Consider the following 15,739-nt stretch of genomic DNA (forward strand, 5'->3'; position numbering starts at 1 on the left):
AGTAATGAACCAGGGCTGTAGATGTCACCCACTCATGTAAAACACACTTGGGTCTACTCTTTGCACTAAGGATTTTGTAAAGTGGGACAAGTCCAACAGTGTTACAAAAGGGGCATAGGTCAGTGTGGTTTCCACCTTCAAAAAAGCTTCTTCTTTAGAGGTACCGGGTTACTTCTACCAGCATAGGATGGGTGTAGTCACAACCAATGTCTTAAAAAACATGGTTGGCAGTGCTGCAGGATGATTGATATTGTTTTCCTTTTCTTGCTAGGCAGGCAATCACAAAGCCACAGAGGTGAAGAGTGGAGCTGCCTAGCCAAGCAGTGCAGCTCTAGATCTGGTGCCGTCCAAGCAAACATCAACCAAGCATAATCCAGAGTTTGGTAAGTGACAATTTTTGTCCTTCTCCCCTTACAAACCAGGTCAGTGAGGAGAACCCTGAATAAAAATGGTTTAAGTAACACAGGCAGATTCCAGAAGTAATATGCAGGCAGGGAAGGACCAGACTAGGGTACTCATCAGGAGCCTCCTACAGAGCTCCACTGAATTATGGTTTGTATTCAAGACCCTGATGAGATTGCCTTGGATAAGGTCTTCATCAATGTGGTAGACCCTCACTACCAGTTTTTTAAATGTGTGTGGTGTTATGTATTATAGCAAAATCATACTAAGAATATTACTGGCCATAAATATGTTGCCTTGAATATCACGGGGAGCCGCATCTAACTTCTTGAATTTCGCAAGAAGCTGAGACCTGGCTTTTTGAGTAGACCAAATAGGCCCTAGGTGTGCCTAAACTCACACCTGCTCAGTGCCAGGAAACCCTCCCAGGTGATGGTGCGCTCTACAAATCAGCATAACATAGCATCTACAAAAATATCATTATATTGGAGTTACTAACAAAAAGTCTACGGTGAATGAGACAATATATTTATAAATAATATTAAGGAAAATGTATTTTTGCCCAACAACATTTCTGTACACAAAATTGTGACATACCCTGTGTCGTTCCAACACCAAAGTGAAGCAAATCACATTGTTCAGCTCCTACTCGCATGCTAAGCACAGCAGTAAAAAGCAAAATGCCCTCCAATATACCCTGGGCCAGACAGCACAACAAAGCATTTGACGGAGCCCATTACTGATGAAAGACAGCCAAAGTCTTTGATGTAGAGCCGCACATCACCAGCATTTAGACAGATTGTTTGTTATTTCCCCACAAGAATCAGCCCTTGGTCATGACTGGTTGTCTCATCAAGGAGGTCAATTGCTCCAATGCCACGGCAAAGAAGAGTGGTAATGGGCATGCTTTTAGGGTGACTGTGGTAATGGTCTGAGATCACCCTTGAAGTGCAAACACACTCCTCCAGGTCGCATACAGGAGAAAAAAAAAATCCTACCCAACCTCTCTATGCTAAACATAACTATTTCCAGGACAATGTACATTTATTCTCAATCCAGTGTATCAAAAGCCTTCTCTCTGTCAAGAGGGGTGACCACAGAGAGGGAGTCACAAATTAGAGGCTATAGCACAACACAGAATGAAACCACCCTGAATGGGTGTTTTTGGGGGGTATAAGAGTATTAGGGGGTCATTCTGACCCGACCGCGGGAGCACCGCCAACAGGCTGGCGGTGCTCCCATGGGCATTCTGACCGCGGCGGTACAGCTGCGGACAGAAACGGAAAACCGGCGGTGTCCCGCCGGTTTCCCGCTGCCCTGGGGAATCCTCCATGGCGGCGCTGCAGGCAGCGCCGCCATGGGGATACCGACCCCCTTACCGCCAGCCTGGCTCTGGCGGTCTTGACCGCCAGAACCTGGCTGGCGGTAACGGGTGTCGCGGGGCCCCTGGGGGCCCCTGCAGTGCCCATGCCACTGGCATGAGCACTGCAGGGGCCCCCTAACAGGGCCCCACCAAGATTTTCAGTGTCTGCCAAGCAGACACTGAAAATCGCGACGGGTGTAACTGCACCCGTCGCACCCCTTCCACTCCGCCGGCTCCATTCGGAGCCGGCATCCTCATGGAAGGGGGTTTCCCGCTGGGCTGGCGGGCGGCCTTCTGGCGGTCGCCCGCCAGCCCAGCGGGAAACTCAGAATAACCGTGGCGGTCTTTTGACCGCGCAGCGGTATTCTGGCGGTTCCCGCTTGGCGGGCGGCTCCCGCCGCCCGTCAAGCTCAGAATGACCCCCTTAATATACTGATTCTCAATAATTTTCTGTGTATCTTGTAATCAACATTTGCCATCAACAGCGAGAGGTTGGAGAAATAAGCTAGATGTTCATTGTCTGGCTTAGGGCCTTTACCACAATAGTCTCCTTCAGGAATGGTGATAGCTTCCTGTCTGAGTGAGCATGTGAATACAACTGCACAAACCTAGGGGAAAGCAGGCTCCCATAGTCATCAAAGAACTCAGCCTGAAGCCCATGTGAGTGTGACCCTGTGCAGCAATTTTGTTTCTGTTCTCTTAGAGTTTTAAGCTTCCATCTCTCTGTGCATTTCTTAGTTCAGGATATGACCATTACCCAGTAAGTCATGAGTATGCTCCAGGTGAGTCAAAGAGAAGTATGTTCATAATATTGCATTAACAGATAATTACCTTTTCAAGCTGTCTTTGGCTCTTTGAGCAACCAACTAATTGCTGGCAGTCACAGCATGCAGAAGCTATGAAAATAAGCCCCAGCATTACCATTGTCTGGTGTTGTGTGGCTGTCTATCAGTAGGAATCCAGGCATTGCATCCTTTTCAGTTGGTCCACTTATTTGACCCTTATTTGCCAGGACCTTGGCATCCAAAGCAGGGTCCGTCATAATTCTAAACTCCAGGTCACAGATTACATCTTCTATCAAGATCTGGGCCCACACCAAAATCCCTGCCAGAATCATGAAGCCCTGTTGCCCAAAGAAGATTTTAAGGATGCAGGCCAGAGGTCCACCTCTGCAATATCAGTAGGATTGGAATATGATCATGCATGGTCTTCCCCAGGTATTCAGTAGACCCAAGTGGCAGGAGTATGTTCCCAACAATAACATGATCACCCTCATTTGGTACTTATGTGTAGGCAAGCATAAGGTGTATTCTTTATCATTTAGCTGTGTGTCACACCATTGATCACATTGCTACTAGCTCTCAAACCAGCATTGACAGTCAGATGTGCTTTTGTTGCCAGTTTCAGATGCCGGAGAAAGACAGAACTAAAGACCACCACACATAAAAAGGACCTGGTATTCTCACTTCTGTTTGTGCCTACTACCTATTCCAGGACCAAAGTATATTTTTGCCGGATTGTGGTGCATGGATAATGGCCAGAACTTTAGATTCTGAAATACCACACCCTACTTTCCTTGGTATCCCCACTCCAAAATACAGCAAACTCCGAATGAGGGCCCATCAACATGGCACTGGGAGATATTATGTCTAGGGGATAGTTCCCACATCGTTCAATACCATTCCTCTTGGGCACTCATGACACTCAGCATCACGCCAGATGACAGCAGTCCAGAAAATATATTTGCCCTGTTGTAGACCCATTTTAGTGATGCCTGTGGGCACGTTATTTTAGCAACTAGGCTTGCTTCAGGTGCCCTTTAGCCTAGTAATGTTTTATGTTATTTCATTTTATTCTTTTAGAATCGTCCACATTCGTGGTGGTGTTTTATTTTCTTTATCTTGTTGTCCTTTCACCTAGGAAAGCATTACATTTCTTAGCATGACATTCTTTCACTCTGTGCTTTATTCAAGGCTGCAGCGAGAAAGGATTGTCGGTGCAAATGGTACACTGCGTCTCTAACATTCACAGAAACACACATATCTTTATATGGGGATACTTTCTCAGAACATCAATTGTTTTGTTATGAAAACATTTCCCTGTACCGTGCACGTTAGAGGGAGGTTCCAGCCAGATGACCATGACCGCATGCTCTCTGACTTCGTTGCAGCTGCTCGCTGAGACCACTGGTTCCCTGGCCCACATGAGGATGGTGTCTCTATAGATAACAGTCTTCTTCACTACTGTCATACTCAGGTATGGGGGATGATGGTTTCCCAGGGGGGAATCTTGAAGGGTGGATTAGGGCTTATCCTGCTGTGCTCTAACATAGTTTTGGTAGGAATTACACATATCATGCATAGTGACAGTATGGTGGGACTTTTCCTGTGTTTCACTTTTATTGTCACCATTTTGCTTCTAGTATGTTTCATCATTCTAATTATTGCATTACATGTTACTCTATCTAAGACGCAGCTGATTCAATAAATCTTATTGAACCACTTCCTGACTCTGTTTGTCTCTGCATGTATGAGACTAATGTAACTGAGAGGAAAGAATGAGATCTGATCCACCACGATTTCCCTGAGAAGTCACAATGTCATGCACCCCATTGCCACAAATCATCTCTACTCTTGGGCAGACATGAGGCGCTGCTAGCTGGCCGGAAATGGATTAGGCCGACAGTTGTCACATGGTGTGGGATTGGACTCAGTTCCCCACAATTCAGGTGATGCTGCCACCCAAATCCAGCAGCCTCATTGGTACAATGAGAGCCAACGTGACAGCCCCAGTGGAGAAGGAACCTTCGAAGACATCCACCCAATCAAGGGAGAGGCCAGCCCAGAGGAGCACTGTGATTGCTTCAAGGATATGGAAGACACAGGACAGAGAGGTAAGTAAGTAAAAACACAACCAAAACATTCAAATATAAAACCATAACAGAACTATCCCCACAAGTGAATGGGAATTGTCCTCCTGCCCCAAGAACAACAAGTGTGAGATTAGGCAAGCCATCCCTTTTGCAAGGAGCTCCAACCAATCAGTCCCACAGGTAACCCTAACTAAAGGTACAGACAGGAAGTGAAAAAGAAATGGTGAGCGATTAATCATCAAAAAAGTCCCCAGTCAAGGAGAAAGTGGAGTTCAACACAAGCATGCCCACCCCTACAGCTATAAATGTTAAGCTTTCACATCTGTTTGAGAACCACAGAAGATAGGGCTCCAAGTGTCAAAGCCTCTGAGCTATGGACCAAGGAAGGTCTCTTGATCCCACAGCATTAACTTTTAACTGCATCTGCTCACTATGTATGGCCCTGTCAGCTCCTGTGGTCTTCCCTTGTTCTTCTATGTCCAAGAGTGAGAAGGCCTTGTCTCTGGCCTGACCATATCATGGTCACTGCTTGCAGCTCTCCATTCAGAGGTCCAATCCGATGTAGCTTTAGGGTCTGTCAAGAAATTTGTCTGCTTACCTGCAATCATTTTCATCCTTGCAGGTAACATCAATCACTGAAATCCCAAATTGGAAATGTTCTTCTCATGGTCCAATGACCATCTTTGTTGTTGCACTGCCAGGGTAAATGCGGGATAGATTTTGATGGTGGTATTGTCATAGTACAGGAGGCTGTGTTGTCTTGCCATTAGAAGAATATGACTATGGCCCCTATTATTCAGGTATAATAGGTATAATAGGGGCCATAGTCCCCTAATAATTATTCAGGTATAGTTCAGGTGGCAGGTATTGACCTAATAAAGGGCATGGGATGGGCTCCAGGAAGGCAAGCTGACTCTGGGTCTAAGTGCTTGCTCCACAAACAAGAATTTGGAGAGTGCTTTTCGGATGAACAGCATGCCAAGCTATTCCTCCAGGAAGAGTCCGCACTCTACTCCTCCCCTCGCTCTGGTAGGCTCTTCACCCTGATATTATTGAATCTCAAGCATCCACTTCATGTCGTCCAAGATGTTATCCATCCGCATTTTGGAAAAGGATACACCATTCATAATCTCCAAGCCTTGATCAGCACTTGAGGCACTCATACATAGGTATGTTAATTCCAATTGCAACTGAGTCAGTTTTAGTCTCCAGTGTACAGCATGTCATTGACTGCTTTAAGAATGTCATTAAGACGATCAAGATCATCCAGGCCTAGTGTTGCAAGTGAAGAAGGCAGGGTCAACATCACAGGATCTTTAAAAATAGTGTGAAAAAATAGATATTGAGGTTTGAGAGTGATGCTGTAATTGTTAACACTAATCCTGGAGTTATTTTTGACACTATGGCCAAGCATGAGCAATGGTGCATATTCAGTCAATCTCCCACCTGTCAGAGAGTAGCAGGCAAGGGCAATCCAACAGATAGTGGGCAATGCCAACCCAATTATAATATAAGAAATGTCTCAAACTACCTATACTACTACATGCAGAGCATTACCTGGCCAGAGAAAAGCACCACTAATCTGTGGCTCCAATCAGGGGTCCTGACTACAATGGGAAGCTAAGATGGGGAGCCATTATAAGAAGCTGCATCATGATACAATGCCCCCAAAGCAATTATCAAGTAATACCTCTAAGCACCATAGCATGTGCCCGTTTATATTTGGCTGACCCAGCTTTGAGCCTCACACTTCAAAGTTCTGGACAGGGCAACACCTCAAAACGTCTCCAAACTCCAACTAGCCACTGATCCCTCACCCAGGCTTTACCAGTCTTGCACAGCCCCTGTAACTAAGAGCCAAATGATGGTCAGGTCAACAATATTTTCTGGGTCCAACGAGACACCACAATCACAGCAGCAAACATTCACTCCTCTCTGTAACACTGGCAGACCACTGAAATCTCCCACGTCTGCCTACGGGGCTTCCTTGACTTTGTATCTCCACAGCCACTAATGTTTGCCGGCCTAATGAAAGAAAATCGTTATGAATAAGAAGTCCTCAAAATCACCACAGCAGGTACCCCCTCCTCCCAGAGACGGGGACGATGAGTCAGATGTTCCCATTGCTATTATCATGGGGAACATCCACTGATGTATTGTCCCAGTGCATTTGGTCCTTCAGCACCCCTACAAGCAGCCTTCCCACTCCATGCCTCCTCATGCAGGTAACTTTTCACATTATCATGATCAGTTCTCTGCAATGCTGGAGGGTGTTCCGGAGGCAAAAGGAATAAATGAATGCTGGACAATTGGAAGGCTAGTGGTCTCCATTAATGACGGCCAGACACATCCCAGATGATTCACTTAGTTGTCCCAAAAGCCTACAGTAGCCAAATCGCCATATAACGCAATATCTTAAGAACAGCTCTCTAAATGTTCAATTCGTTTTTATGAAACACAGCTCTCCAGATCAAACTGACATCTTTCCCACTAATATAATCTGCATAGTTCTACACAGCGGGACACTGTCAGTATCTCATTTGTTTGTCTACTGGATATTACCCTAGAATATCCTCACAGATAAAAAGTGGGCTACCACATGCATGCTAAAAATACCCAACGATGCACTGTGTACATCTCAACATGGAAATCTCACAACTGGCAGCCCCCTAATTCCTCCCCTAAAGTTTGCATTTCAGAAGCCATGCTTGATGCAGACCTCTGCTTCATTCCTCTGTCAACAGCAGCATAAAAAAGGTGTCTTCCACTTTCAAGCTTTACTGAAGATGTTGCCTCTTCTCCTGCTACAAAGGATTGCCCATATCCTTGATGGTGTCTCCTGAATCTACTATGTTAATTGCATCTGTTGTGGCCTCTGGTTAAGATTCATTGTATACCAACACATTCTGGTTGCCTCAACATGTAACTCACTGGCCACATTTTGATTGATCTGCTGTTAAGTCATTAGCTGCTGGTCATGCAAAAGGTCCTTCTCTTCTGTAGCACCTTTTTGCTGTACGCAAGATATAAAAACAATAAAAGAAACTAAAAAAGAAATGATCTGAGTGCCGGTGCTCAAGTTATGGCGCATTGGAATATCTTTTTTCCTCACAATATGTTCTGAGGTAGGCATTCATTTCAATATGACATATGCCCATTTTATATCCTGCTAATATGTGTGCAGTAAAGTTATTTATTTATTCAGTTTTCCTAGCTCGCATTATTATTATTATTTATCGACGCTGTATTTAAAAAAAAAAAAAATCATACTTATGTGTATGTATTAATTCAGTTATGCATGCTAATTTGTTTTTGTGGTACAGCGCTCTGTCGCCGATGTGGTAGGGGGTCTCAATACAATTAATTTTGTGTTTTGGCCACGAGGCTCAGCACTTAAAAGGTTGCTTTCCCATTATTATTGTTTTTATAGAAATAACTACCATTAAAGTTTCGACTCTCGATCTTAGATTAAGTACATTTTCCTGCTTTAGGTATTTCAAGTAAGGATTCTGAGGGATGCTGTAAAACGTGACTGCTTTGCTCATGTTCAATGGTCCTGGCTGAATATCTTTCATAGCTTTTCAAAGTAAAACTTTCTACAAATTCGTCCCTTTTTCCAAATAGTCCACTAGTCTCTGTGCCATCTCCCAGGCACAGTGTTGTAATGGGTTTCTACGTGTTTACCTCCACATTTTACCACCAGCTTGTACAGGTTGAAATAGAGACGGTTTGTGTTGTTTGTTGCGCAGTATAACCTTACCACTGGTCTCGTAAAACTCATCATAAAAGCAATTTTACCACTAAACTCGGTGCATGAAAAAAGCAATGTGTGTGGAAGTCAGGGTTCCCTACATAATGTGTGGCATTTTATGTAAGAACTAATGTGTATGATAGAAGTCAAATGACCTTGCATGTTACGTATCTGTTTCATTAAAGATACAACGATTTGAATAGTCATTTTGAAATAACAATAGGACATAATTTTAATGAAGAAGGAATAAATTAGAGCAGTTGGAATCTTGCTTGGGTCATATAAAATCAACATAATATGACGTGCCTTGTTTTATTTAAACATTTGTTCGGATCACATGACTATTTAAATGTACTTAGTATGCTCCTGGGATGTTCTGAAATACTTGTACAGTTTAGTTTGTACCACAAGCAATTGTTTTTATTTAGATGCGTACTAGATACCCTTTCGCTGCTAGCTTTTTCCTTTCACACACTCTTGCCAATAGTGAGACTGTCTCTGGACAATAATATAGAAAACTCCTACACTTTGTAGCCAGAGAAAGGAAAATAATAAAAATAATCTCATTAAAACAATTAGCATTAGTTTCTCACAAAGATGAGCCAAGTAATCATATCAAGGGGGGTTGCATGTGAAGGCTTCCAAGGTTCTATGGGGTGCTGCAGGACCTCCTGCACCCCTAGTTCCATCACCATGGGGAACCGCCTCGGACTTGTTTTGACTTAGATTGCCTGACAGATGACACCGCACACATTACCCCTTGAATTGGAAAGAAGTGGGAGCTTTCAACCAAACTGATATTGTGAGACCTACAGTAATTCCGACTGCAACAGTACTGCACCCACGAGGCTTTCGATGACACTTTTTCCCCAGATAAAACCTGGTGCAATAGGTTTATATAAATGGCCTTGCGATATAGAATGGAAAGACTCATTTCCAGATGAATTCTCCTTGATGTAGATGAATAATAATATACTGTCATTGTGTAATACTTCCCCTTGAAATTACCGCATCCATGGCAGGAGAATTTCTAAATGCCATATTGTGCATCAGGTGTTTCTTGGGCAGTAATTGGGAACCCTCCTAAACCCCCATCAAAGTAAAGCATCTATGTGGCATCTGCGTTTCAGCAGCAGGCTTCAACGCAGACGTCGTATCAGTGATACATCTGCTCTGTTAGGATAAATGATGACTCTTCAGTTCCAGTGCATGGAATTGGTCATTGCAATGTTTATACAAAGTTTTGTGAAATCTGGAGTGCCACTAAGAGGATCGATCCCCTTAAGGCAATACCTCCTGTATAAGGAAATGGAAAGAAACGTGACAATGTTTCAGAATTGCCTGCATGAGTACCTAAATATTTTGTCAAAACAAGGGCAGAGGTCTATACAACTTCTGATAGGATATGAAAGGAGACATCTGACACAAGATCTGAACAAAAACACCAGAAGACAAAGTCGAAAAACATTTTAAAGCATTCCCTTTTTTCACAAACATACAATTGGAAAGAATCTGTCTGAAAAAGCTTTGTTACGGATAGCATCCATCTAGAGCCTGGCACTAGGGATTTTTTGGACCACTTCCTTGTTTTTCCTGTTGGTTCAGCATAGAGGAAGAAACTTTAAGATTTAAGACGCGTGTGTTTTGGTTATGGCTAGAATGGAGGGCGGTGGTTGATACTGAGACATTTTAGGTGAAAAAGCAAAGTCTTGCGATTTTAATATACAATTGGGTGTGAAGGGAAGTGGTGCAAATCTGCATATTCTCCAAAGTAGGAGCAAGGTTATGAAGATGTATGGTGCGTGGTATGTCCTGTTATAAAATAGGATTCATTTGCTACAACGTTTAAGGTCAAGGGTTAAGTAAAACTGTAAAGCGATAAGTGTACGTGAGGTTTAGTTAACAGACGCCAATTTTAGCACTTTGCATGCTTTTTGTTTTGTATTTATTTTATATTTTGGCTATACTTTTGTTTGTTTAAGGTCATGGAAGTGGAGATAGGTATGATTTCCCACGCCTAGACTAGTAAAGAAAGTTTTTCAAAAGGAACAAATAACTGAAGTTTACATTTGATATCTTTATCAATTTTTGTTGGAGAATTTCATTCAAACCGTTTTAAATGTGTTATTCTTTGTTGTGAGATATTTTCAAATTTTTTAGAGTTTTTATGTTTCATGTTTTTTTTAATTGAATTTTACCTTCTAATGTTTAGTGTAAATGTTCAGTGTTTTTGGTTTTTGTGTGCTGCAATGTTTTCCTTTCATATCTTATTTTCTAGGTATGTCAACAGACTCAGTCAACAACCTCATATGTAATAAATCATCTGTAAGGGATTACCTTGTGGCAGGTCTTGTTAGAAACCAAGAGTAACTCTTTAATGAGCTGTAAAAAACATACAGTGCAGGATTGATAAACGGATTCTGTCTGTGCTTTGTGTATGTGAAGCTCTCTATTATTTATTATGCAAAAGTACTGGAACATGTGGCCTCTTGTTGTTTGCCGAGACTACATTAATGATTCAGGTAATCTATTTATCTCGAGTTTCCTAATTTCCGAAAAATATAGGGAGGAGATGGTATGATTTTTTTTTTTTAATTAAAGTGTTTCCTCTTAGGCCAGTAACCAGATAGGTGCTATGAATTGTAAATCTTATATCTCAGTCTAACTTATAAAAAGTAAAGTGGACATTCAGTCTAATTACAATATAATTTAATTCTGGTATATTTATAGAAAAAGAAGGATGTCCCATATTTCTGAGAGATACACAAATATTTTAAGGTATCATGCTTCTGTAGCTGTACTGTATAACATTAGGTTTCTTCTATATTTACAAATGAAGTAGTGTGCTACAATGTTCTCGTACTTGAGCTGAGGAAATAAAGTATTACAGTTTTCTAGCACATGCACCATCGAAGGATATCAACATCACAATGTTTTTGCTAGATATTCATTAGAACTAACACATCATAATGTTTTGTAGATGCACTGTTAAACCAAGGTATCCTTTTTATAGTAGAATTACCAGCACAACAAATTATTTTCTAGTAACATATTGTCAGTTACATCTAAAAGGGAATTATTGTGCCATAGTGTTCTTGTGTGCTCTAGGGTATGTACCGTGGCAATACATCACAACGCTGTTCTATTAAATTAGTCCTAGCAGCACTAGAACTTCATGATTTATGTGTAGATGCACTGGTGATGTCAGAAATCACTACTCCAATAGGTTTACTAAAGTGAACAGTCAAGGAGCTGTGCAGAGTATGGGTCAAGGTTTTCTAATAAATGTACAGTGATGGAAGGGTAACTCGTTTTTCTTGTGGACATAAAAATAAAATATAGTACCATAGTATTCTTGAGAGTGTAGCGTGGGAATTTAATCTATTAGTTTCTTAAACATATACGGTGGAAATTCAGTAATGTGTTGTTCTAACAGATGTAGAGTGAACATATACCTTCAGAAACATCTTACAGGTGTACAATGGATGTATGAGGACCATATGGAATTAATAGTATTATAGTTTAAATCTCTTACCTGGCTTCTAAGTACAAGTTTTAGTGTGAATGAGATAAATTTGGTAAACAGCTGTTTTATCCATCCAGGCCTGTAAGCAAATTACAAAAGAAAGGAATCATAAATCTACACTATATCAGCAACTACAACGTGTAATGTATTTGGAAATGCCATTATCGCTTCACAAAAAAACACTTACTGTCTGTCTCCATAGAGATGCAGTTCTAGTTTATGGAAGGTCAGATAGCAGTCTGAGGTGTCAGCAGCTATTCGTGTATTTTCACATGCTATTAAGGTACAAAAAGAACAGAAATATAATTACTGCAGGGCTCTTAGTTCTACCTAGTTCTGTTTTCATAGCACTCAGACCTACAGCGCAGCATGCTAATGCAATTAAATGCTATATTTCACCACCTGAATGTAATGTTAAACTTTGTCAAGCGAATCATGCACTGGCCTTAATCACTTTCATTTCTCACCTCTGGTGGTCTCATATATGTCTCATTAACAGAAGCCACTCACTAAACTAACATTTCTTGGGCCAATTAGTTACTTTCATAGTTGCTAGCCTGAGCACAACACAGATATTGCAAATCGAATTCCATCATTTGGTGGAAAGCAATATTGACCTCCTATGCAGGCTGCAGACACTTATCATTGGAAATTCTCTGACATACAAAATGTTGGGAATACAACACACAAGGATTGGGAAGAGGGTTCACATGTCCCTCCTGTGACATATTGACTATGGGCAGTGTATAATTTGGCACAAGAGGGACAAGTAAATAATTTGGACTGACAAATATTACCAAGATTAGAAGATTTTTTTTTTCTGTATACAGATTAGATCTATCATGATCTTGTGTTGTTTAATGGTTCCCAGGCTCCCCCTGCGATACTTGTGTCCCCAAATTCACGCCTAGTTTAGCTCATCAGTCAGCCCCTTTTATCTCGATGCTGTTCAACATCTCTGTCCACTCTGCAAATCCCCACTTGAGTGGAAACAAGCGTTGGTATCCCCTCTCTTAAAAAATAACCCTTAAATCGGGAGGTTCCTACAAATTACAGACCTAGTTTGTTGCTTCTCTTGCTGGCAAAAAAACACGTGAAAGCTTTATCAACAACCAACTTATAGCCTTCCTATAGACCCATAAGATCTTGGACCCCTCTAATTCGGGCTGTTGATCACATTATAGTAGAGAGGGCGCTGTTGGCAGTAACTGACAACATCCGTACTTCTCTTGATGCCAGTTCCCAAGTAATGCTGGTGTTGCTGGATCTATCTGCAACATTTGATACAGGCTCCCATGACCTTCTCAGCCACAGATTGCACGCCGCCGGCATCCACGGAAGAGCGCTATGCTGGCTGAGGGACTTCCTAGACAATCGCACCCAGAATGTGTGCCTGGGTACTTTTGGATCAAGAACGATGTACATCAACAAGGGTGTCCCTCAGGACTCATGTCTGGGCCAAACACATGTCAACATCTATGTAGCACCCCTGGCTCAGATCATATAATCATGTGGTGTGGAGATTGTGTCATATGCCTATGACATGCTGCTTCTTTTTACTTTCTGCACTGATCCTGCCAAAGTAAACCTTTAGTTTGCACAGTGCTTAAAAGAAATTGCCAATTCGATGGCATTGAACTGCCTGCAACTTAACAGCACGAAGTACGAAATTGTACTCTTCGGGAGGGCCCAAGAGTTCTGGGTGACAGAATAGTGGCCTCCAGAACTTGGGCCTGCCCCTTTATCCAAATAAGTTGTGAAGAACCTCAGAGTACAAATCGACCACACGTTATCTATGAAAGGTCAAGTAAACTTCATCTGTGCTGTTTTTCGACCTTGAAGCTCCTTAAGAAAGTCTTCCCCTGGCTGCCTACCACATCCAGGAAAAGCATGATTCAAGTACTCATAGTCAGCAGGCGGTATTATTGGAATGCCTTAATGGTAGCAGCCAACGACTCTTTCTTGGCTCAACTGCAAGTGAAACAGAACACTGCCTCCGCCTTATCTGTAATCAACCTCCACGGGCTCTATTTGCGCCCATCTTGGCAAAATTACCCTGGCTGCCCATTAGGAAGCGTACTGTTTTCGAACTCTGTTGCCCGACACACAAGGCTTTCCGCACAGCCCAGCCAGCCCTCTTACATTCCAGGCATAGACACTATCAGCCTTATAGGAAGCTTAGATCATCTAATAAGGCTTTTCTCCATCATATGCGTATCTGTACTGCCAGATGTGGTGACAGATCTTTTTCTTACCTAGCCCCCTCCCATTGGAATAAACTCCCTCTTCACAAATGCTCTGGCTTCCAGGTCTTTAAAAAGAGGTTGGAAACCTAGCTGTTTTGATTTGCCTGTCTGTGCCTGGCATCACAAGCGCCGAGATACTCCCTACGAGACTAAGTTGTGCACTATACCAAGTTCGAAATAATAATAATAATAATGGTATTGCTCCTGAAGAAGGGGCTTCATCCCAAAATGCATTGAGCATTATACCGGGTATGACATGAAATAACATAAAGAAAACAATAGCACAATGAAGTTGCTTTGTGTATTTGCACAGGTAGGAACCTGATCAACAAATCTCTAAAATGGCTAGACCCCCAAGGAGTCAACAACTACGAGAAAGGGTCTTTCAGAAGTCTTAGAGCTTCAGCTGTGCAACAAGATTTCCACCCACCCAGCCTTCTGTCCCAAAACCTGGGGTGGTGGATTCAAAGTATAGTTTTGCTTTAAGACTCCTTCATCTTCATATGAACAACAGTTTACATGTAGAACAGAACCTGTGCACAATTATGTGGAGTTTACGGGCGTTAATTAGGGCAAGACAGGTTAACTACTGCCCTTGCCTTGCACTTTGGTCCCACCGGCACTGAGCTTGTTCCCCCAGACTCCCTTGGCCATGCAGGTCGTAAAGTAAGACAAAGTACAGAAGGCTACCATAGCGCTGTATATTTTCTGTAGTTTTTACACGTTCTGCTTCCCCTACCCCCCCACAGCAGCACTTAGGGGGATGTTGAGGGGCTACAAGTGGGAAAGGTAGTCAACCCTGTGATGTTCTCAGGTCCATGATATCACTTCTGCTACCCCTGGCATTTCGGTGATCTTTAATCTGAGGCACAGCTGAGAGCTTAAGTCTTGTGGGCTTGTTTTGTATAAACTGTCTGTGAGAGAACATGGCTGATTGCAGAGGCCCCCTAACCTTTTGCCCCCATTTTCCACTTTTTGCTGGTGTTTTCCTGACTCTGATGGTGCCCTGGGTACTGCTAACCAGTCCCAGGGCCTGTGCTCTGTGTAAACCCATAATGCAAATTAGGCTGATTATAATTGGCTAAGTCCACCTACCTATAAGTCCCTAGTATATGGTAGGGCATGTAGGTTTAGGGATCCCAGCATAGGTAGTGCACCCATAGGTGCCCTGCTGAGGTGTCCAGTGTTATTTTTAAAGGCAGGCCTGTCTTGCTGGCTGTTTTTAAATTAAAGTTATATGCAAATTCGACTTTGGGATTAAAAGTAGTTCCAAAGTCTTAAACTACCTTATTTGTACATATAAGTCACCCTAAGGCGTGCCCTATGTACCCCTAGGGCTGGGAGCCATGTAACTATAAGCAGGGACCTTTTAAAATAGTTTTATAAGCCCTGGTGAGGTAAAAATGCCAAATTCGTTTTTCCCTCATTGTAGTGAATGGCATCCATAGGCTAGAATGGTGAGACTTTATTTTAATTTTAAAAGTCCCCTTGAGTAACAGATACCAAGAGTTTGGTATCAAATTAATTGTTATAATAAATCCCACAACTTTCAGTTGTTGGATTTAATATAACTTGTTCA

General features: G+C 42.4%; 1 protein-coding gene across 1 annotated transcript in view; it reads right to left on the reverse strand.

The window, feature by feature from the left end:
- The window catches only part of CETP (cholesteryl ester transfer protein), a 112,501-nt gene that overhangs the window by 64,616 nt on the left and 32,146 nt on the right, over nucleotides 1-15,739 (reverse strand). Inside the window, exons 5-6 of the mRNA XM_069215803.1 lie at nucleotides 12,102-12,189; nucleotides 11,924-11,993 (exon numbers count right to left, since the gene is read on the reverse strand). Coding sequence (XP_069071904.1) covers nucleotides 11,924-11,993; nucleotides 12,102-12,189 — 158 coding nt within the window. The remainder of the gene's footprint in view (nucleotides 1-11,923; nucleotides 11,994-12,101; nucleotides 12,190-15,739) is intronic.

The sequence above is a fragment of the Pleurodeles waltl genome, chromosome 12 (genome assembly GCF_031143425.1).
Source record: "Pleurodeles waltl isolate 20211129_DDA chromosome 12, aPleWal1.hap1.20221129, whole genome shotgun sequence".
Lineage (NCBI taxonomy): Eukaryota > Metazoa > Chordata > Amphibia > Caudata > Salamandridae > Pleurodeles > Pleurodeles waltl.